Raw genomic sequence first — 24671 nt, forward strand, 5'->3', positions numbered from 1 at the left:
GCTTCCGTGTCTGGCTACGCTATGGCGTCCCAGTCTTTAGAGAAGGCGGAGTCAATGCACAGCTCACACAGAACTCTGGGAAACGTAGTTTATGCAATCAACATGGCTTATTCACATATAAATACAATTTGAAAACAGAAATACTCTATTTAAACTACACTATCCAACTACGTTTTTTATTGTCCGAAATAAACGTTCATTCTGTATGAAAATATTGTCCAATTAAATGGAAAAGGCGGAGGCATGCACACATAGTAACCATTGGCTAAAAATCATGTTCCATACAGTGGGTGGCTTTTACTTGTCAGTCAATTTCAGGAGGCTAGATGATCGGTACAGAGAGAACGAGTGCGGCTGCCGAGACGTTTCATCGGATTTCCCAACGCGGGTCTGTTGTTTTTGGATGACATTTCTGCGACAATTGTGGCGGATTCCCTTCTGTTTACAATGGATTAACGCGATTGTGTTATATTTCAAAAGAATAAAGTAAAGTTTAGTTGTGTTCATCAGGTAAGAACAAATCTTATTAATGTTATAAAATATGGTACATCCTACTTCAATCATCAATATTAGGTTATATGATCATTTTAAAGCGCTTATCATTACGTTGCCTACGTCCGTTTAAACCAAAAGCGGCTGATCAGAGAGCTTGTTATTCTTAACGATCCCATACGTTAAAACATCGAAATAGAGAAACGACAAAGTCATTTTAATAGGCTATGTGTATATATACAACAAGACATTAAACTTGAAAATTTTATCTCGGATTTGTTGGATTCGTAAAGTTAGAGTTGCGGTTTTAGATCAGCATCAAATAACTGAGCAGGGCAAACACTGCCTTGGAAAGAAAGCCCTTACGTAAGGGCTTTGTGCAGTACATCACGTTTAAAAATATATTTTGACCAAAGGCGTTAAAATGCGTTGCTTCTTGAATATTTGACAGATAAATTAAGAATTGCACGTTTGCGAAAAAGGATGTAGGGATATAGTGCGGTGGTGGAGTCTTTGTTTCTTTGCTACTTTGATTTGTAGAGCGATGCATTATTCTGTTTTGGCTGAGGGGATTCTTTATTGGCTTGTCGTTGTCTATGTTTTCTTCTTGTGTGTTTTCGAGCGACATATTTTACCAGTATTTAAGATATGGCAAGCAATGGTGACTTGACTATTTAGCTAGGTTTTCTTTCCATGGTCAGTGATGGTCGCCAGCACAGTACAGCTTTACATCATTGTTACCGATACTCTTGTTTGTGAGCAGACTTATCTACCTGTCTAGTTCATGACAATTCGGTTACTCGCAGAATAAATATTGAAAATGACATTTACTGTCTAACGAATGCGCCATGGTCTTTTTGAAAAATTTAAGCGCAAACGCTACTGTATATAATTTTAACAGAATATCTCTGAATTCAAGAGCTTTGCTTTTTGTAAACTTGTTTGTTTTGATTTTGTTCCGAGAGGTTTTAGATTATTTATTGTGTGCGCTTTTCATCTAGTTCACAGCAGTCATTGTATCGGAGACTAGCTGTTCTGGTCTGTTATGTACTCTGAAAGGTGCTTTTTCTGTAACAGAGTTTGCAGTTGAACGTTAATTGATGCTTTGAGTAGTTTGTCCGGTTATTAATCCAGATGTCACATTTACACCCGTCCATCTGTAGAGAAAAATGATTTGTGCTCCAAAAGGCGTGCCGCTGCTCTCTAAATCTTGAAAATCGTGATTTTAGTAACAATACGATGTCAAACCGATTCTTCGCGTTGAGCGTGTCTGCATTACCCTGTTTCTACCGCTCCACCGACTAAACTGTTATGTGGTAAAGAAATGGCGTCATCAACTGCTGTACCGCAGCAGACATTGCGCTAACTTGCTCTCCAGTACGGGCTACTGGGTATAGTTTTCCCCCATGAAATGACTGATGATTGAACCAAACTAAAACATTTCGATTCAGAATAAAACTGCAAACCTAATAGAACCGCTAAATTTGGAAATCCGTTTTGAATCAGGCCACTCAAGGTGACCGTTTGCTGCTGGAAAAGAAAAAAAGCAGTACGAGATCATTGAAAAGCAGGTTACAGTCTTTCCAAAACCTCAATAAACCACACAAAAACATTGAGATGTAAGTGTCCAGTCAGGCGTCGTCAATCGGTATGTACTACTGGCACAGCTGCTTGCAAAATCAATTTTTATATTCCCGAAAGACTTGTAAGCGCCTCAAAAGGTAAATAGACAAATGAATCTCTTCCAGCCAAAACTACCTATCTAAATATAAATATGCTTCAGAAGACACCCAAAATACATGAACTGCAATGTCTTAGTAACCAGCAGTTCCTAAGTACAGCATGCTAAATGTATCGAGGCGACAGAGAGGCAGGCAGCACTGTGGCGCATATTGTTTACTTGTTGCCGCACAGCAACTTGGTTCATATCTCGCTTCTGGTCACTGCTTTAAAGGAATAAATATGTTGTCCGTGTGGATTTTCTTTCGATTTCCTTACCAAATGTGAAGGGTACAGTGGCTAAACTAAATTGCCCCTATGTGTGACTAAATGTATGTGAGTTGACCTGCAATGGATTGACATAGTCCAGGATGACTTCCTGCCTTGTGCCTTGTGGTTCCAGCATAAGACCCACTGCGACCCTGATCAGAAATGAATGGTTAGTGAAATGTTTAGTGCTTCTGTTTGACATGATGAGAATCTGGCGTGTTTGCATTGAAAATGTCCAGAACTCACTGCAGACTTCATTACAGACTGGATTAAATAACAACTCCAATTGCTTGTTTATTCTTTTTGGTACCCACATTAGGCTTTCCAAGGAGGATGGGTCCCTGCTGAGTCTGGATCCTCTCAAGGTTTCTTTCTGTAATGTTAAAGGAGTTTTCCTTGCTACTGTTGCCCTATGCTTGCGCAACAAGGGTTTTTGGTCTGGATTTGGTCCTGGTCCTGGATTCTATAAAGTTGCTTTGAAAACAATGTTTTTTGTAAAAACCACTATACAAATTTGACTTGACTTGAAATTTATGATTGAATAAAGGAAAATGGTAATGTCATAGTACTATGTTGTGTTCTGAGAGCTTTTGTGTTTTAAAGTTCATCAAAGTTTTGTGATTTAAAGTTCATCAAAAAAAATCATAAAAAAATTAACAATATCTTGACCAGGGTGGCATGGTGACGCAATGGGTTGGCTAATGCTGTCACCTCACAGCAAGAAGGGTCTAGGTTTAATTTTCCAAACATTGTGGCCAGGGTCATTTCTGTGTGCATGTTTTCCTTGTGTCTGCATGGGTGTCCTCAGGGTGCTCCGTTTTTCTTTCACAGTCCAAAGAAATGCAGTCAAGTTAATTTTTAGCATTTACTTTATTCAAAGCAACTTACAATTGTAACGAATACATTGTAGGCAACTGAGTGTTAAGGGCCTTGCTCAGGGGTCCAACATTGGCAACTCAGATGTGGTGGGGTTTGAACCAGTAACCTTTTGATCACTAGTCCAGTATGTTAACCACTAAGCTACTACTGCCCGTATTGTACTTTATCTGCTATAAAAAGTTAATATAATATTATTAAAAGAAAGTTTTAGGGACACAACGCAAAATTTGTAGTTTTATATACAACCCCAAATCAGAGTTGGGACAGCATGGGAAATGCAAATAATAAAAAAACACAGTTTCTTACTTTGACTTTTATTTCATTCAGACAGTATGAACCTGAGATATTTTATGTTTTGTCTGCTCAACTTCATTTCATTTATTAATAAACATCCATTCTTTTTCTTTTCACCACACTTAAAAGACATTTTGGCACCAAGGATACCAAGCGATTTAGTGTTTCAGCTTTTATTTTGTTTCATTCTTTTTGCAAAGAAGAAGATGTTAAGATGTGCAACAGTATGGGGTCGTCGTTGGCGCATTTTTCATTTCAAATTTCTTCACACATTCTCTATTGGGGAAAGGTCAGGACTGCAGCCAGTCTAGTACCCGTACCCTCTTCTCTGCAGCCATGTCTTTGTAATGTGTGCAGCATGTGGTTTTGCATTGTCTTGTTGAAAAATGCATGGACGTCCCTGGAAAAGATGACGTCTTATAGGCATTGAAGAGCATATGTTGCTCTAAGATCTCAGTGTAGTTTTCTGCATTAATGTTGCCATCACAGAAGCGTAAATGAGCTTTGCCAAGGGCACTGACACAGCCCCATACCATGACAGACCCTGGCTTTTGGACTTGTTGCTGATAACAGTCTGGATGGTCTTTTTAGTCTTTGGTCTGGAGCACACAGCATCCATTTTTTTCCAAAAAAGACCTGGAATGCTGATTCATCTGACGAAAATACTTGTTTCCATTGTGTGATGGTCCATCCTAGATGCCTCCGAGCCCCTTGATGCCACTTCTGGACACGGTTAACATAAGGCTTTTTTTTTTTTTTTTGCACAGTGAAGTTTTAAGTGGCATTTGTGAATGTAACTCTGTATTGTAGTGCTTGACAAAGGTTTGCCAAAGTAATCCCTTGCACATGTGATTATATCAGCTATTGGTGAGTGGCTGTACTTGACGCAGTACCTCATTACTAGCCCTAAATTGCCCTCGTCCCAACTTTCTTGGAATGTGTTGCAGGCCTGAAATGCAAGAATGGCTGTTTATTAATAAATGAAATTAAGCTGACCAGACAAAACATGAAATATCTTGGGTTCAAACTGTCTGCAATCAAATAAAAGTGAAAGTAAATGTAAGGAACACTGCTATTTTATTTTATTTGCATTTATTCATACTGTCCCAACTTTTTCTGATTTGGGGTTGTATTTAACAGTGCTGTAAAAAGTATTTGGCATATTTTGCCTACCTTATTGTTTTGGATATTTAAATAAAATTGAATATAAGGATATATGAGTAAACACATTACAGTTATCTAAAAGCTATTTAACACCAGCTTGACCTGTTTATGTACCAACTTGTGAATAAAAAACAAATGTAGAATTTCATGCCTGCAACACACTAAAAAGTTGTGCCTTTCCCTATTAATCATACATTGTTTGGGAACTAAGGATATTAATTGTTGCATTTTTGCAAGTTGCATTTTTGCTTGACTTTTGCAAGACTTAAGCTGATCAACATGTAAGCTGATCAAAAGATATGCCATATGACCAAGAGGAGAATCAGACATTGATGACCATGGACAGTCATCAATGTTTGACCATTCTCTTGGTCTTATGGCATACATTTAAAATATGATCAGCACATGCACTCAGTGTCTTTGGAGCCTGTTGTAAATCTGTTGTAGCATGTGCATAATCCCATAATCCAAATGTTTTTCTCTGCATCAATAGTACCTTTAAACTTGCCACACTGATGCACCTACATACTATGACATTTATTGGCTTTTGCAGTTTTCGATAATAACAGTAAGGATGTTCCTTTTTGTCTTTAGCATGGGGAACTAGATGTCCATTTTCCCATATACCAGCTTGTAGTTGTAGAGTCATTTACCTACAACACACATTTCCAATAAGTTTTGGTCCATCTGAGATGAGAAGTACTCACAAGCACAGTAGCATGAGGGTTTTTCATGCAGTGTAGTCTGATGACTTGAAGATAACGCACTTACAATTATGTACAGTAGATGGTAAATAAACTGAATTATTTGCATTGAGAAATATTCTTTTTGAACTGGTAGACAATTATTCATTATCAAAGAGCCATTTTTGGTCTGGTCTGGATTTAGCGCCATCTAATTTCCACCTTTTTTGGACCGCTCAAAAAGCTTTAAGGGGAAGAAGATTTTTATGATGTTGATGTGAAAGCAGCGGTGCATCAGTGGCTACGCACTCAACCAAAAAAAATTTTGTGCATATATTTTTGTGCAGATATTGTGCATAAATAAATGTAATTATGTTAATGCAATTGTTCACTGCAGCTGTTTTTTTAAAAGTAAAGTACATTTCTGCTCATCATTAGTATTAGGAAATATTTAAGAATAACACATCAGGTTTGGGAGCAAACTAAATTAGGGCATCTTTAAAAAAATTATTTACAATTTTATGCATCATCTTTTTTTAAATACATAAATATTATGTTGTTAGTTTGTGGTTGTGTCCACCTAATCTTGTTTAAAGAACAAATATATGTAAACATCTATCAAACCAGTAATATTGTGGTTGAAGAACCAGATGTGGCTCTTTACAATTGGAGTTAAAAGTTTTTAGACACTTTTAGTGACATTTGTATGTTTACTTATTTCTGCAACCATTTTAATGTTTTATGTGACTAAAAGAACAGATTTTTTAATAATCTTTTTGTTGGTTTAAAAAAAATAGCTAAATTTTAACGTAATTTTAAATTAAGTTTTCTTAAATTTTGTAAATTTAATGTTGTAAAAATTTCTGTAATGTAATGTGTTTTGTGTCTTTAGTGATTTGTTTTTTCTCTACCCATATAAACAGGCATAAAGTTAAAATTCTGCACTGTAAAAAAAAACGGTATTTTTCTGGCAGCAGGGGCGCCAGAGAATGTCTGTAAAAAAACGGAAAAAAAACTGAAATTTAAAACAGAGATAAACTGTAAAAAAAACGGTAATTATATTTACCATATTTAACATCTATCACTGTAATTTTACAGGAAATTGTCCTATAATTTCATGAAATCTTCTACTTTCAACATATATGAATTGTTAGAACAGTGTCATACACCTCTAAAAGAACAGAATAATTATCTTTATAAAAGATTAAAAAAAAGTTTAAGTACAGATAATTACTACTGTTATCACAAAAAATTTGCATATAAAAAACCATGTCATTTTACTTAGCAAAAGCCCAATTTTAAATTAACTGTCTGAGGTATTGCAAAAAAATCTGTTAAATTGTCTTTTTTTATTATCTAAATACATAAATAAACTGTCAAAATAAAAGCATTTTCTTTCTCTAAAACATAAGTTAACTGTACTTTTAAATTGTTATTCTTCATTCAAAAAAATATACAAAATACAAAAATTTTAAGTAGGTTAAGATTTGTCTGCATAATACTTACTGTGAAATTTTGCAGCTGTTACATGTTATATAGAACTTTAGAACATATATAGAACTTTATAAATGCAGTATATAAATAGCTTTTGTTAATTTCAGCTTCAAAATTGATCAAAATCCACCACAGTTCAGCTATTTTTGACCCAAATAATTTTCACACAAATGAACAGTAAGTGTAGAAACAAGAAGGTTTTAATGTTATGGCTGATCAGTGTAAGAATCAGATGTCTAACACAATACAGCATACAATAAGTGCAATCAGAATTCATTTCAATGGAAAATGTTTAACAAAGCAGCACACAGTTAAGTGAAATGTCTGCAAAACATGGGCATGAAACACTTCTGAACAAATCTGAATTATGTACAAAAGTCAGTGCCAACATTGAAGTTTTCAGAAAGTGCAACCACAGTGGAATTCGATAAACAGTACGTCACAAGTGTAATACTCAGTATGAACTACATCTTACTGAACAGCTTGATATTTAGTAATTGAGCTTTATGAGACAGTTTGTTAGCATCTAGTTCCAGAAACAGTTTTTGGAGTACATCAAAAGTGTATCTGAATGTAGGAGGGTAACTCAAGTTCTAAATAATAAGGTTATAAATATATAAGGCATAAATCAGCCCAAACTGCAAAGGCAAGGAACACACTGCTCAGGTCTTCTAGAACCACACCACCTTCTAATACCACTCCAGTCCATGGCTTCAGCTCCCTCAACTCTAGTCACATAGATCACCAGAACAGTCTCCTCAATCACCCGTTGAGTTGCAGCCATATTACCATCCTACAATGGAACAGGGGGGAAAATCACTTTCTTAAACTTAACAGTACACAAATTTCCATTTAGGACTTAACATATCTGACATCTCACTTCAACCTTTATTTCAACTCAGACGTACGTTGGCCCGAAAAGATCAAGTATGTATCTCTGCAGACCGGAGAACCGTGAGTAGGAGGGGCTTATACCGCAAGTGGGCGGGTACCCGCAAGTAGGAGAGGCTTATGCCGCAAGTGGGCGGATATCAGCGAAAGAACGTCTTTGCAAGACAGGGTCCTAAAGGAGTAGGATTCAATGAATTTCCGGTCTTAACTATTTAATATGCAACTTTCACATCGGAAACATAATAAAAATACAATTAAAATAGTATATGTTACCTGTTATTGTTCAAATATCATTGTCAGGTACAGGTTACAGGTACAAGTTAAATAAAATGCATTTACATTCTGATTTTGGATAAGAGGTATTACTAAACAATATTAGTAATAGCATACACCAATCAGGCATAACATTATAACCCCCTTCTTGTAAATCTAAAACCCAAATAATTAACCTTTAAGAGGTCCTTAATATTCTAATGCATTTGTCCCTAAGGACAAAAAATTGCCTCTTCGCAAAACTGCTGTAAAAATATTATGCATGAATATAAAACTTTTAAAACTACTTCTGCCTGAAATATACATATCAAATATGACTTTTTTTTACCTTTTAAATGCTGGTATGTTTACATAGCACCATTGTTTTTTATTGAAAAAAAAAAACTAAAATAATTTCCATAAAATACATTTCAAGGAGCATTTGATTCTTACTGTTATTAGACCCTGAGATGGGTCAATGATTGGCAGCAACATTGATTTTGGTGCTTTTTTTTGCAGTGTCAGATTAAAAGAAAAACTCACACTCAAGGCCAAAAAATGACTACTTCCCAAAAACAAAAATATATATAGGGCGAGAGAGAGAGAGAGAGAGAGAGAGAGAGAGAGAGAGAGAGAGAGAGAAAGAGAGAGACAGCAAGTAAGATAAATTACTATTCCTGCAGCAGCTGATGAGCATAGAAGATGCCCTCTCTTTTTGATGTGTGGGGCATTTCTCCCACCTTGTGCGGTGTTTCGTGCTTAGGAGCAGCACATCCTTGCCCAGTCAAGGAATAAGAGACCAGTATGTGGGTCTTCATAAAAGCAAATGTGGAGGAGAAGAGTACTCTTGCTCTTGCCTGGAGCAACTGAGGGGAAGCTCAGGCTTGTGTCCGTGAATTGTGCCAATCAGGGCCAGTTTCCATCTGAGCAGCTCCTCTTAATAATTAATAACCTGTGGCAAATATGAGCTGTATTTATTCAACACAGCCAAAATGGTTTGAATAAAAAAAATGGCTCTTAAGGGTTAAGTTGGACTAGGGTTTTGATGATTATGCTTTCATATAGTTCATTTCAGATATAAGTTAATTGCAGTGTGTTAAATTATTATATAACTTTTGTATAAATAATACAGTAGATTATTATATCTCTACTTGATATTAGTGAGTCCATTGTGCTTTCATTAGAGAAAACAAGTGTACACTGTTACACTTCCATATATTTACAGGCAATTCCCATGGGTTCCTCCCCACCCATATTAACTTAAAAAATACATAAATGATTTGCCTGAAATATGCAAAGGCACAGAGTGTCAAATGTATGCTGACGATACAATCATTTATGTATCGGCAAAGACTCCACAGAAAGCAGCAGAAATATTAAATAGGCAAATGACTAGTGTTTCTCAGTGGCTTAATAACAATTGTTTGTCTTTAATTCATACTAAAACTGTATCGATGTGTTTCACCTTAAGACAAAAACAACAAAAAGATTTTTTGATATATGTTAATGAAAAGGAAATTGAGAAAGTTAGTGAGTTCAAATATTTAGCAGTGACTTTGGATTCTCAATTAAAATTTGATACTCACATAAAGAAATTATCCAAAACTATTAAAACTAACTTAAACTGCTTTCGAATGATAAGACCTTGCATTTCACTGAAGGCTGCAAAGATGTATGTGCATGCTATGATTCTATCTCATGTCATATTGTGCAACTGTATGGGGTCAAGCTTCTCAAAAAACAATTAAACCTATAATGTCATTATATAAACAGGCATTAAAAGTGATGGATCGGAAATCAATGAGATGACATCATTGGGAAATTCTAAAAAGATACAACTTGCTGAGTTTTGATAATTTTATAAAATTCTCTATCCTAAAGCTTGTCTTTAAGTGCGTAAATAATCTTGCACCAAAAATATTGTGCCAGTTCATTACAAAGCAGGAAAACAAAGGAGTGACAACCAGGGGAGAAGTAAGTGGCAACTGTAGAATGCCAGTCTATAGAACAACTTTTGGTCAGTCATCTTTTACAGTTAAAGGTGTACGATTATGGAATTTATTACCTTCAGAAATTAAAACCCAAAATGAATTAAAAGTTTTTAATATAAATTTAAAGCAATGGTTTAAACAGAATCCAACGTGTGAACACTGTAAGTATTAGTTGATAAACAGATATAAAGATGGACTCATCATAAATGTAATTGCTCAAATCAGTATGTTGTTTTATGTATTTTATGTATTTACATTTTGTACTTTTTTTGTTAAAAAAGCCTAACCAGGGACTGGGGCTGCAAATTAGCTTATGCTAGAAGCCTCTTATACAATACATCTGGTGCATTTTATGTAACAATGTTTATTTGTATTGTCCCTGTTAAATAAACTATTAAGAAAAAAAAAAAAAAAAAAATCTTTTTATAAAAAGGGAGTAGTAGCCTATATGTATGCAGACATTTTCCCCCTTGTAGGACACATTGTATGTGGTCTCAAATAAAAATGTTTAATTTGTTTATTTTATGATCACACACAGACAGTTTTGAATCATACTGTATAACATATCATTGGAATATTTATATGAATATAAAACGCTTAACGGAAACTTGTGGAATGGTTTTGTAACACCCGTTTTGAGTTGTACCACCCACTTTTTGTATAAGCCCCTCCCACTTGCGGTATAAGCCCCGCCTACTTACGGCTGGCTCCGGTCTGCAGAGATACCCTTCTCCAAAAGATGGAGTGGTTGCTGTAACAACTCAGAGGAAACTTGTGCTTACCTTCACCCTCCTAGCGCTGCTGGTATTGTGTGATTGGGGGAATCCTAAATTGTAGATGAAATTGGATACTATTAAAATTATATATAAATAAAAAATTACTAAAGAAAACAAAATCAGCAAGGAAATATTTATAAAGAAGTTACCAGCTTAAATAAGAAAATAGACATAAAATACATAAAACAAAAAAGTAAGTAAAAGAACCAAACAGGATAAATAATAAGAATTTCCACATTTTTTCTTCTTCACTTAATCTAAACTTAACTCAGTGTTCAGTCAAAAGTAGCTCAATATTCTTCAATTTAGCATAAAATGTAGAAAAAAAAATTACCAGTAAAAGGTCAGTCCAACTGCAACTACACATTTCCAACCATCTGTAAACAGAAGATACAAGACATCAATTATTTTGTTGTAAATAACTAAAATATTATTTCTATATTAAAGACTTTAACATTACAAATTCATTGATGTGAACATTACAGATTCATTATTTTTTAGTGTGAGCAATTTCTGAGGAAGGTACTAAAGGTGCTACCAAATTACTGTTGATTTAATTAGACAACATGTTTCAGCCAGAATATACGTAGATGACACTATAGTTGCCCTGTAAAAAAGCTATGGACTATTATGCCAATATAATTAGACAATATAATAAACAATATATTAAACAATATATTAATATAAATAAGGTATTACACAAAAAAAACTATAACAAGTCGGACCACTGAATGCCAGGCACAAAATACAGTAGACTACAATTATGCATTATTATTTCTATACAATTATGTTTATACAACCCCAAATCAGAAAAAGTTAAGAGAGTATGGAAATTGCTAAATGTGGGTTTTGTCTGGTCAACTTTATTTAATTTGTTAATATACAGTCAAGCCGAAAAGTCTGCACACCTTCTCCACGTTTTATTATGGTACAAACTCATTCTATAATAGATTGAGTATTTCTTTTGCGTCAAACATCTACACACAATCACCAATAGTTATGAAGTGAAAACAGGATTTAGAAAATATGCAATTTTATTTTACTGACAAAAAATGTTTATTTAGGGGTTACAACCCTTAGCCTAATACTTGGTTGATGCACCTTTTGGCAGCAATTACAGCTTCAATACGTCTTGGAAAAGAAGCTACAAGCTTGGTACACAGTGCCCATTCCTCTTGACATATCCAAGTTCCATCAGGTTGGATGGGGAGCGTCGGTACACAGCCATTTTCAGCTCCTTCCACATATGTTTGATTGGATTCAGGTCTGGGCTCTGGCTGGACCACTCAAAGACATTCATAGACTTTCTCTGAAGCCACTCCTTTGTTCTCTTGGCTGTGTGCTTCGGGTTGTTGTCATGTTGGAAGGTAAACCTTTGCCCCAGTCTGCGGTCCAGAGTGCTCTGGAGCAGGTTTTCTTCAAGGATCTTGGTGTACTTAGCTGCATTCAACTTTCCCTCTATCAGGACTAGTCACCCCGGTCCCACAGCTGAAAAACATCCCCACATCATGATGCTGCCACTGCCATGTTTCACTGTAGGGATGGCATTAGCCAGGTGATGAGCGGTGTCTGGTTTCCTCCAGATATGACGCTTGGTATTCAGGCCAGAAAGTTAAATTTTGTTTTCATCAGACCAGAGAATCTTGTCTCTCATGGTTTGTCCTCCAAGCAGACTGCCATGTGCCTTTTACTAAGGAGTGGTCACTCTACCATAAAGGTGTGATTTGTGGAGTGCTGCCTGGATGGTTGATCCTTTGATAGGTTCTACCATCTCCACAAGGATATACTGGAGCTCTGTCAGAATGACCCTCGGGTTCCTGCTCACTTCCTTGGCCAAGGCCCGTCTTCCCTGATCATTCAGTTTGGCCAGGCGGTCAGGTTTAAATAAAAAATTTTTGGTGGTTCCAAACTTCTTTCATTTATGAATGATGGTGGCCACTGTGCTCTTCGGGACCTGCGTCATTTTTCTGTACCCTTCTCTAGATCTATGTCTTAACACAATCCTGTTTTTCAGGTCTGCAGATACTTCCTTTGACCCCATGGCTTGGAGTTTGCTCTGATATGCACTGTCAACTGTGGGACCTTATATAGGCAGGAGTTGGCAATCCCCAATCATGTCCAATCAATTGAATTGACCACAGGTGGACTCCAATTAAATTGTATTAACATCTTAAGCAGTATCAGTGAAAATAAAATGCACCTCAGCTCACTTTTGGGTGTGCACACTCTTGTACATATGATATTTTACATTTAGATTTTTAATAAAATAGCACAAATGTCTTAAAACCTGCTTTCACTTTGTTATTGTGGGCTATTTTGTGTAGAATTTCGTGACAAAAAATGAACTAAATCTAATGTAGAATGAGTCTGTTGGAGAAGGTGAAAGGATGTGCAGACTTTCCGGCTTGACTGTACATCCATTCCTGAATTTTAGGCCTGAAACAAGGTTGGGACAGGGCAATTTAGGGCTAGTAATGAGGTAAAAATAACTAATAACTAAATAATGAATTCATTTTGGGAGCTGAAACTCCTTGGAATTTGTTTTGTACTTTTTTGTCTCCTGACTGATCCCTTCTGATTTTTGCAGATCATGACTTTTGCTGTGAGATTCAACTAAATAAACATCAGGTAAACCTTAGTAGAACAGATAAACTTTATATGGGGTTAATTATTAATGGCAATGTTTATACTACTACTATTTAACATTAGTTTGAATTTGATTGGTTAATTCTAAACACAGCCACATTTCAAACTGTAAGAGGAAAAATACAATCATAGTTTGTGTTTTAATTAAATTACCCAAATTATATGGCACATAAAAGTGAAACTATTATTATTATTATTTTGGTCTGATATTTTTACACAACAAATCCACTGTAGACATACGTGCACTTGTTTATAGATTCTGCAGTTGCTTTACTTTTATTAAAAAGAAAATCGGCCATTTCTACTGCTACTTCCCATAGCCTTTTTCTAGATTGAGCAGCTCAACAACATTTTGCTCATCACTGCCTTAATCTAATTTTCTTCTGTGAAACAAAGTCATAGCAGACCATTTAGATGTTCTTTATCGCTGAGGTTAACTTTAAAACAAAAGTGGAACTATACTTCTGTTTTATTTTACTTGAGGCACACAGATTCAATAAAAAATATTTCTTAATAAGTTTTAGTTTGTGACCTTTCAATTACTTCATTACTTTTTAATACTATTAATAAAGAGTAGATTTTAGTTAATATTTTGTATTAGTATCAGATCAAATGGATAAGATCAAATGGATAATCAAACATTTTACAGTCTTGTTAGTTTTTCAGTGGTGCCAACATTTTTGGGTAATTAGCTTAATTGACACCAACATGATAATTAATAATTTGGTTTAAATAAAACTAAACACATCAAAGCTTAACTAATTCCAGTGTATTTGAATCTAAATATCACTTAAATACAAATTTGTAGCAATGTGTAAATGCTAAAATGTCTAAACAAGCAGTGCCAAAGCTATGCCAAAATTAAAAAAAGAGAGAGTTGAGAATCTGGAATTGCTTGATGTGGCTTTGTAGCTCTTAAGATTTAATTCGCTCTTCGATTGAAGCAAGTTTTATGAATCCACTTCCTTCTCATTTCTCCAAATAACGACCAGTGCCAGAGCGTCCTTGGTTTAAACCAGGGGTCATCAAACTACGGCCCGCTGCTTTAATTTGACCGGCCCCTTTAACCACAGCAGCAATACATGTTGACTGGCCACTGTTCATCTTCGAACTCACAGTATTATAACGGGGAAAAAAATAACAGAGGAAACAAAAAATGGTCACATGGAGTCTCAGTAGATTATACGGCAGCGATCCAACGGGTGGCGCTCCAAGCATGAGGGGAGTGATTGGCGCATCAATAGTAGTGATGGGTCGGTCGCGAACGATCCGGCTCTAAGAGCCGGCTCTTTAAAGTGAACGACAGGATCCGGCTCCTGATTGTGTGTTTACACTAAGGGTGGGGGGGTGGGGGGGGGGGGGGGGGGGTTGTTACAGACACACACAGAGAGACAACAGAGAGACAGCGTGCACACGAACAGGAGGGAGAGAGAGAGGGAGAGAGAACTCAGCGCTTTACACAAATCAAATCACTTTATTGTCACGTCACATTAACACAGGTGTGAAAGGTGAGTGAAATGCTTAGGTGCTCAGTCCCTCTATAACAAAAGAGAAGCAGGATCTTTTCTGAATGCTAATCTTCACTAAATACAAATACTGTCACCTGGATGCTGATTTTTCTTTTTGTTTTGCACATTTTCATTAATATATTGTTGAGTGATGCTTCGTTGATGTTGTGTTGTTTCACTCTAGATGCTTGTTTATTTTGTTTTGTTTATTAGGATTTTAACGTCACGTTTTACACTTTGGTTACATTCATGACAGGAACATTCACCTCACTTGCATGTCTTTGGACTGTGGGAGGAAACCGGAGCACCCGGAGGAAACCCACGTGGACACGGGAAAGACATGCAAACGCCACACAGAAAGGACCCAGGCTCTTCACCTGGGAATCGAACCCAGGACCTTCTTGCCATGAGGTGACAGTGCTACCCACTTAGCCACCGTGCCGTCCCACTCTAGATGCAAATTTACAAATAATATACACAATCAGACCTTTTTGTCAGTAAGATGGGTCTTTGTTTTTGTATTTTATAATTTATTGTTGTAGCACTCTGTTTCATGTTGAGTATATAAATAAAGCAATTTAAATAATAAACATTTGATACAATGTTTTTTTACATTAGTAATTCATTTTACATGTAATTTGGTAATAAATTAATTTAAGCAACAAAAAAATCTAAGGAGCCACTTGGGAGCCGAAAGAGCCGGCTCTTTTTAGTGAGCCGAGCCAAAAGAACCGGCTCTCTAAAAGAAGCCGAAATTCCCATCACTAATCAATAGAGAGATGAGTGACCGCAGCCACTGAACTGTGTTGCGAAGCAGTTAAGTGGGATTTCGTTTTGAAAATCCTCGTGTCCTGTGTTAATGTCATTAAAGCTAATGCTCTTAACTACAGGCAGTTTCAGGAATTCTTGTCTGAGCTGAAGATGTGCTTTACTGAGATCCGCTGGCTGAGTCGGGGCGAGTTTTGAAATGTTTTAACGATCTGCTCTCGGAGATCAACGCATTTATGCATCCAAAATCAAAACTCAAGCACATTGTTTAATTTTTATGCTTCTCTTTCCATTGTGAGCTCCCCGATGTCAATAAAACATGCACTCAAAGTAACTACCATTTTCGGGAGCATCTGCATCTGTGAGCAGACTTTTTCGAAGTTGAAACACCTTAAATCTCCAACCGGATGCAGTCAGACTGCTAAATTGCTCCACCCCTCATGTACTGTCTATTCACCAGTTACCTTAAACACCTGTGACCTGGTGCTGCCTTTTTCTGCTGATATAGTCCGAATCATGCACTTTAGATCCACATAAAGCTGCTGTAGTTCCTGTGCAATAGTTGAATGTAAATGTAAATATTTAAAATTCCTATGTTAGTTATTTCTTTTAGTCTTTTTAAGTCCTAAGTTTTATTTTTACTTAACTTGGTTTTCTTTCTATTTATATTTTATATATTATTATGTTTACACACACCGAGACCTGAGTAAGTGCATTTCGTTCTAATCATGTACATGGTTTTGAATGACAATAAAGCTGAGTTTGAGTCTGAGTCAGATCCAGACTCACTGATCAACATTTATTAGCTATTATGACTGGCAGCAACAAATATGGAACCTGATGCTTACTCTCGTCAGGCAAAAGTAGGCTCACAGTTCACACTGATTTTTTTAAGGAAACACTGTATGAGGAAGGATAATGGAAATTATTCAAATAAATAACATTTCTGCCTTATCATTATGAACTACAATTATACAAAGCACAGACAATACATCCAGTATACATAGTAAATAGCTTTTTTGGGTGTGTTTACTATTTCCGGCCCCCTGAAACACTGAAGAACAGTAATCTGGCCCTTTGGTTAAAAAGTTTGAGGACCCCTGGTTTAAACTAAAATACATTTCATCAAAAAAAAAAACCTGAGTGTAAATACACTGTCAATACTGTCAGTCAATATTGTATATGATTTTCAATCTTACCGCTCAGTGTCACAGCTATCAGAAAGTGGTTTTAGAGCATTTCATGCAAAATACGTAAATGTCATGGTAAGCATACAAATACTTTTTTCCCCAGTTATTATACAGTTTATCCAAATATTATAATTTTTCTGACTCAGCAGTTTTTGTCATGTCAGAAAACCTAAAATGAACTTTTTCTTTTTTTTATTTATTAAGTTTTGGACCAAAAGTATGTTCCAATAATTTATCAACAAAAAATAGTTGCAGAAATAATTAATAATTAAAATACCAAGATTATCATAACATACAATTCATGTAAACCCATTTCAATTCTTTTTATTAAAGCAACTGTCATAATTATAAAATAAAATACTGTTTTAATAACAATGATTTACTACTGTTCTTTTTTAGCTGAAGATTTGGAAAATTACAATTGTTGTGGACAAAGATGAAGGTAAGCTGTTGTGCACTAAAACTAACCAGCATATGGTTTTATATAAAAGACTGTTATAGCAAATGTCACTAGCTTTAATGGTAATGACTGTATCAATCTGAATTATACAGCTAGATTACACAGTGGATTTGGAATGCATTCAGACCTCTTGACATACCACTGGTGTTGTGGATTTGACTTTAAATTGATAAAGTTGCCATTTTATGCATCAATATATACTTAATTACCCATAATGACAAAGTGAAAACATGCTTTTAGAGCTTTTTTTAATTAAATAAAAAAACTAATATCTCTTATTCACAAAAGTATTCAGACCCATTAATTAAGCTAATTTGGCAGCAATTATAGCATTAAGCCTTCCTTGGATATGTGCCTACCAGTTTTGCCCATCTGCATTTGAGCAGTTTATACTATTTATCATTGCAGATCCTTTACAGCTCCTTAAGATTGGTGGGTGGCAGGAGAAAAGATGCAGTCGGCTACTGCGCATGTGTCAGAGGGGGCGTGTGTCAGTTCGCTCTCCTCAAATGGGGGGGGGGGGGGGGGGGGGGGGGGGGCAGCACCAGTGGAGAGGAAGCATAACGCAATTGGGTAAAAATTGGATGCGCTAAAAATCTGGAGAGAAAGGGAGAAAATGCTTTAAAAAACAGCATGATGCCACATTATGAAGAGATTTAAATACAGATGTTAAAAGTCATTAAAATCTACCATTTTTGAAATGGTTACAAAGTTATTGCTAAGGCACTGGGATTCCAGCAAACCACAGTAATAGCCATTGTTTACAAAATAATACTTGTGATAAACTTTCCCAGGAGTGACCAGCCTACCAAAAGTTTACCAAGAATGCACTGACCACTTACCCAGGAGGTCACAAATGTACCCAGATAAAAATCTATGATAATTTAAACATGTAAAGGCAGGCCACACTTGCTTTAGCTGCCTCAGGTCAATGTACATGATTCCTTTATAAGAAAAATAGTAGGTAAAAAATGCATCCATGGAGGTTGCAAGGCGCAAATCACTGCTGACCAAGAAAAACCCCCACAAAGGCTAGTCTTGCATTTGCCAAAACATTTAGATGACCCCCCATGTAATTTTGGATAATATTCTGTGGAGTCATAGGTGGAACCTTTTGGAAGACATGGTTCTGTTTCATCTTGTGTGTAAAGCTAACACTAAATTTCACCATAAGACCATAACACCAACAGTCAAACATAAAGGTGGTAATGTGATGTCCTGGGGCTGCTTTGTTTTTGCAGAACTTGTACAGCTTAATGGATGGTACAATAAATTCTGCTCTCTATCAAAAAATGCGACAGTGCTACCCATGAGTCACTGTGACACTCTTTCTTAGGAGCAAATTTAAGAAAGTTCTTAGGATGATATTGGTGAATGAGGCTGAATGATCTCAAGAACACCAGCAAATTAAAGTCTAAATGGCAGAAAAAGTATGTTGAGATTTTAGAGCAACATATGCTGCCCCTAAGACCACATATATTCCAAGGAGGAATAGATGCAGGCTCTGCTGGCAGTTTGAGGCACCTGCATTAGAGATGGATGACCCACAGACAGCAGTGCCTGGCTTCTCATAGGAGACATGGCTCTATGTGAGTGGCCAGCAACTGTTTACGTGTTGGAGGGGGTGCAAAATAGTCTGCAGCTCTCTGTTGTCAGAGCAGGGGTGGTATATTGGCAGAGAAAGTCTCCTAGTTATGGATTATTTGGACATGACTAGATAGAAAGGAAAAGGGAAAATAGGATGGCCACAATAGACAGATAAACTCTTTTTGCTCTTTTTTGCTACGGTGGTTTCTGTGAGCTGGTTTAGTTTTTGAAAAAAAAAAAACTTCATATTGAAATCTGTTGTATTTTTTTAACCTGAGTTTATTCATTTGTTTATTATTAAATATTCTTGTGTATATATATATATATATATATATACTGTATATATACACTGATCAGCCATAACATTAAAACCACCTCTTTGTTTTTACACTCACTGTTCATTTTATCAGCCCCACTCACCATATAGAAGCACTTTGTAGTTCTACAAAGACTGTAGTCCATCTATTTCTCTACATATCTTTTTAGCCTGCTTTCACCCTGTTCATCAATGGTCAGGACCCCCACAGAACCACCACAATGCAGGTATTATTTAGGTGGTGGATGGTATTGTGTGTTGTGCTGGTATGAGTGGATCAGACACAGCAGCGCTGCTAGAGTTTTTAAATACCGTGTCCACTCACTGTCCACTCTATTAGACACTTCTACCTAGTTGGTCCACCTTGAAGATGTGCAGTCAGAGACGATCGCTCATCTATTGCTGCTGTTTGAGTTGGTCATATTTTAGACTTTCATCAGTGCTTAAAATGATCCACCACCCAAATAATACCTACTCTGTAGTGGTTCTGGGAGAGTCCTGACCATTGAAGAACAGCATGAAAGGGGGCTAACAAAGTATGCAGAGAAACAGATGGACTACAGTCGGTAGTTGTTGCTCCTACGTGGTAAATTGAGCTGATAAAATGGACAGTGTGTGTAGAAACAAGACAGTGTGTGTATTAAACAAGTGTCCAGCAGACAGTTGACTATAAAAGGGTGTTACTTAACAAAGAAAACCCCTTCCCATTTCATGCTGTCAGCAGTGGCACCACATGGAAGAGAAATGTCACAAGACCTGAGAAAATTATTTCTTTATACAAGAAAGGTGAAGGCTACAAGAAGATCAACAAGGATTTACTTATCAGTCAGAATACTGTAGCAAAAGTGATACAAAAATTTAACAAAGATGGAACTGCAACCATCTCACAGAGAGGTCCAGGCTGTCCACAGAAGCTAACACCCAAACAGGACTGTCTTCTGATGAGATGGGTTGAAGGAAATCACCATGCGAGTTCACTGCAGTTAACTAAAAAAGTAGATAGCCAAACTGGACTGTTTCCTGTGACACAATATGGCATACACTGCAGAAGAATGGTGTGCATGGCTACCCAAGAAGGTTGGCCCTGGTGAGTCTGGTTCCTCTCAAGGTTTCTTCCTGTAATTTTAAGGGAGTTTTTCCTTGCCACTCTTGCCCTCGGCTTGCTCAACAGGGGTTTTTGTATCTGTTGGTCCCGGATTTTGTAAAGTTGCTTTAAGACAATGTCTATTGTAAAAAGTGCTATATAAATAAATTTGACTTGACTTGACATGGGTATTGTCCACGAAGGAAGCCTCTCCTAAAGCCCATGCACAAAAAAGCCCGCCTAGAATTTGCCAGGGCATATGCTGAAAAAGATGAAGACTACTGGGACCAAGATAAATGTTTTTGGAACTGATGGCTTTCAAACTGTATGGCGTCGCAAAGAGAGGAGTACAAAGAAAAATGCATGGTGCCTACAGTGAAACATGGTGGTGGCAGTGTCCTTATGTGGGGCTGCATGAGTGCTGCAGGTGTCAGGGAGCTGCATTTTATCGATGGTATCATAAATTCACCGACGTACTGCTCTATATTGAAAGAGAAGATGCTACCATTACTCCGTGCCCTTGGTTGTCGTTCACTTTTCCAACATGACAATGATACAAAACACACATATAAGGCCACTGTTGCATTTCTGAAAAAGAACAGGGTGAAAGTGATTCAGTGGCCAAGTATGTCTCCTGATCTGAACCCAATCGAACACCTATGGGGAGTTCTGAAGTTGTCTCTCTATCCAGCATCCAGTCTCTAAAAAAGGTCGTACTTGAAGAATGGAAAAAGATAGATGTTGCAATATGTCACCAACTTGTAAATTCCATGCCTAGAAGACTTAATGCTGTCCTTAAAAATCATGGCGGTAATACAAAATACTAGATGTAGTACTTTTTGAAGTGGGGTGTATTCATTTTTGCATCAACTAATTTGAGTAAAACTGAAGAATTTTTAATCTAAGTTATATTATTAACCTTACTTTTATGTTATGAGTTGAAGAAATGTTCTATGAAACTCAGTCTTGTCAAAAATTTGGAAATTGTTTTTGTGTTCAGTGAGGTATTGATTAAAATCTTACTTTTCAAAGGGGGTGTACTCATTTATGCTGAGCACTGTATATATACAAAAGTTTTTTGTCTTTAAATTGATATGTGCTCTGATTATTGCCTTCAATTCCATCAAAAAAACATTTCTTTGGACGCCCAGGTTGCACAGTGGGATATTTTGCTAGCACACCAGCGCTGAGGTTCTGAACACCCCGGTTTGAATCTCGGCTCTGCTACCGATCGGCTGGGCATTATCTAGTGTGCACAATTGGCAGTGCCTGCAGCAGACAAAACTGAACTTTTTGCTTTGCTGTGTGGGAAAAGACCGGACTAAGTGAGTGCGGTCTTCAACCATCTGTGCAGTGGATGAGCCTTAGTGTTATGTGCGAATCCACCTAGGCACGGGCGAATAAGAAGAGGTTAAGTTACTGTGCACGTGTCTGAGGAGGTGTAGAGCAGGCGAACATACCCTCCTCGAACACAAATGGGATCTCCAGCAGTGGAAGACTAATTGGCTATGCTTACTCAGGAGAAAAAGGGAGAAAATACATTTTTTTTAAGCTTGTTCAAAATTATGGAGTCAGTAACCATATTGTGTTGTTATCTGTCAAAATGAAATTTAAATACAAATGCCCTACCAATAAGACTTAAAATAGTGAAATATTGGACTTTCAGTGGAATAATAATTCTCCTAGATTTAAAGGCTACATTTTTGCTCAAGTACTGTTCTCTATCGGTGGACTTTGTTATTGTCAGATCTTTTGATTTACCACAGGAATTCTCCTCCATGCTTATGCAGTCGTGGCCAAAGTTTTTAGACTGACACAAATTTTGGTTTTCACAAAGTTTGCTGCTTCAGTGTTTTTAGATCTTTTTTGTATTTGTATTGATGAATACATCAAGTTTATGCAAAGATTCAATATTTACAGTGCTGACCCTTCTTTTAGAAGACTTCTGCAGTTGGCCCTGGCATGCTGGATATAAGCTACTGGGCCAAATCCTGACTGCTAGCAACCAATTCAGTGCTTCAGTTTATCACAATTTCAATGTTTTTGTTTGTCCATTTGCTTTTTGAGGATTGACCATGGGTTCTCAATGGGATTGAGATCTGTGAAGTTTCCTGGCCATGGATCCAAAATTTGACTGTTTTGATCACTGAGTCACTTAGATTTCACTTTTGCCTTGTGTTTTGGTGCAAGCATTGTTTGTTACCGAATTTCTCCTGGATAGTTGGAAAAAGCTGATCTTGGAGGATGTTCTGTTACCATTCTTTATTCATGACAGTGTTCATAGGCATAATTGAGAGTGAGCCCACTCCCTTAGACACATGAATGGTCTCAGGATGCTTTACTGTTGGCATGACATGACTCAATGTAGTGCTTACCTTTTTTTCTCCAGACAATCATTTTTCCAGATGTCCCAAACAGTCTGAAGAGGGCTTCATCAGAGAAAATAACTTTACCCCAGTCATCTGAAGTCCAATTCCTGTACTTAATGCAGAATGTCAGTCTGTCCTTAATGTTTTTCTTGGAGAGAAGTGACTTCTTTGCTGCTCTTCTTGACACCAAGCCATCCTCCAAAAGCCTTTGCTCACTGTGTGTGCAGCCTGAAGCAGCAAACTTGTGAAAACCAAAATTTGTGTCAATCTTAAAACTTACTACAGTACACCACTACTACAGTGTGAACTGTATGGAGCTATTAGCAATATACAGAACCAATCCCAAAATAGCAATCCCAAAATTCTTTCAACATGTGGACATGTGGACCAATGACAGGGGCGTACATGCTGGGTCTTGTTTATGCAAACGATCCCGGAGTACACAGGACAGAGTCCCCACCTTAGCTACTCAGACCACAACTCTTTTATGCTAATTCCAGCATTGTTTAGGAAGGCTGCAACATGGCAATTCCACCAATTTAGAGGACTACACAACATCAGTGACCTGCTAAAATGGCAAATGTATTGATTGTGTCACCGTCTTTTAGACAATTACCACTAAACCCAACCAGAAGATGACTGTAGAGGTGTGTGCACTGCTTGGACTCTGCCTTCAAAGCAGGCAACAATATGGCCCTAAGTACAGCAAGGGCCAAATTGTCGCGAGCAATCAGAGAAGCAAAGCACATGGCCAAACCAGCCATAGCCACTTCCGGAACAAAGGTGACACATGGCACATGTGGCAGGGCATCCAGGCCATCATCAGCTACAGGACTACACCACCTGCCTGTGACAGTGATGCCTCCCTTCCAGATGTGCTGAACAACGTCTAACCAGACAACATTTCCGGCAGTGCTCAAAGGATGTACAGACCAGCTGGCAGCTGACAAACATCTTCAACATCTCTATGAGCAGCCCTGTTGTTCTGATGTGCTTAAAGGCTACCATTGAGCGTGTGCCAGGGAAGTCGTCAGTGTCCAGCCTTAATGACTGTAGCACTAACGCCCATTGTCTTGAAGTGCTTTGAGAAGCTTGTCATGAGGCATGTCAATACCCTGCTGCCCCCTTCAGTGGACCTATTGCAGTTTGTGTATCGTCCCAACCGCTCTACAGACAATGCCATAACCATCTGGCTCTCTGGACAGAAAGCACACATACAGGTGCTCGTCATAAAATTAGAATATCATGAAAAAGTTGATTTATTTCAGTAATTCCATTCAAAAAGTGAAACTTGTATATTATATTCATTCATTACACACAGACTGATATATTTCAAATGTTTATTTCTTTTAATGTTGATGATTATAACTGACAACTAATGAAAACCCCAAATTCAGTATCTCAGAAAATTAGAATATTACTTAAGACCAATACAAAAAAAGGATTTTTAGAAATGTTGGCCAACTGAAAAGTATGAACATGAAAAGTATGAGCATGTACAGCACTCAATACTTAGTTGGGGCTCCTTTTGCCTGGATTACTGCAGCAATGCGGCATGGCATGGAATCGATCAGTCTGTGGCACTGCTCAGGTGTTATGAGAGCCCAGGTTGCTCTGATAGTGGCCTTCAGCTCTTCTGAATTGTTGGGTCTGGCGTATCGCATCTTCCTCTTCACAATACCCCATAGATTTTCTATGGGGTTAAGGTCAGGCGAGTTTGCTGGCCAATTAGGAACAGGGATACCATGGTCCTTAAACCAGGTACTGGTAGCTTTGGCACTGTGTGCAGGTGCCAAGTCCTGTTGGAAAATGAAATCTGCATCTCCATAAAGTTGGTC

General features: G+C 37.2%; 1 protein-coding gene across 1 annotated transcript in view; it reads left to right on the top strand.

The window, feature by feature from the left end:
• The first annotated feature begins 17453 nt into the window (after nucleotides 1–17453).
• arid4b (AT-rich interaction domain 4B) overlaps nucleotides 17454–24671 on the top strand; it is a 201335-nt gene continuing 194117 nt past the window's right edge. Inside the window, exon 1 of the mRNA XM_062995823.1 lies at nucleotides 17454–17459. Within this exon, the coding sequence (XP_062851893.1) occupies nucleotides 17454–17459 (6 nt within the window). The remainder of the gene's footprint in view (nucleotides 17460–24671) is intronic.

The sequence above is a fragment of the Trichomycterus rosablanca genome, chromosome 5 (assembly GCF_030014385.1).
Source record: "Trichomycterus rosablanca isolate fTriRos1 chromosome 5, fTriRos1.hap1, whole genome shotgun sequence".
In the NCBI taxonomy this organism is placed as follows: Eukaryota; Metazoa; Chordata; class Actinopteri; order Siluriformes; family Trichomycteridae; genus Trichomycterus; species Trichomycterus rosablanca.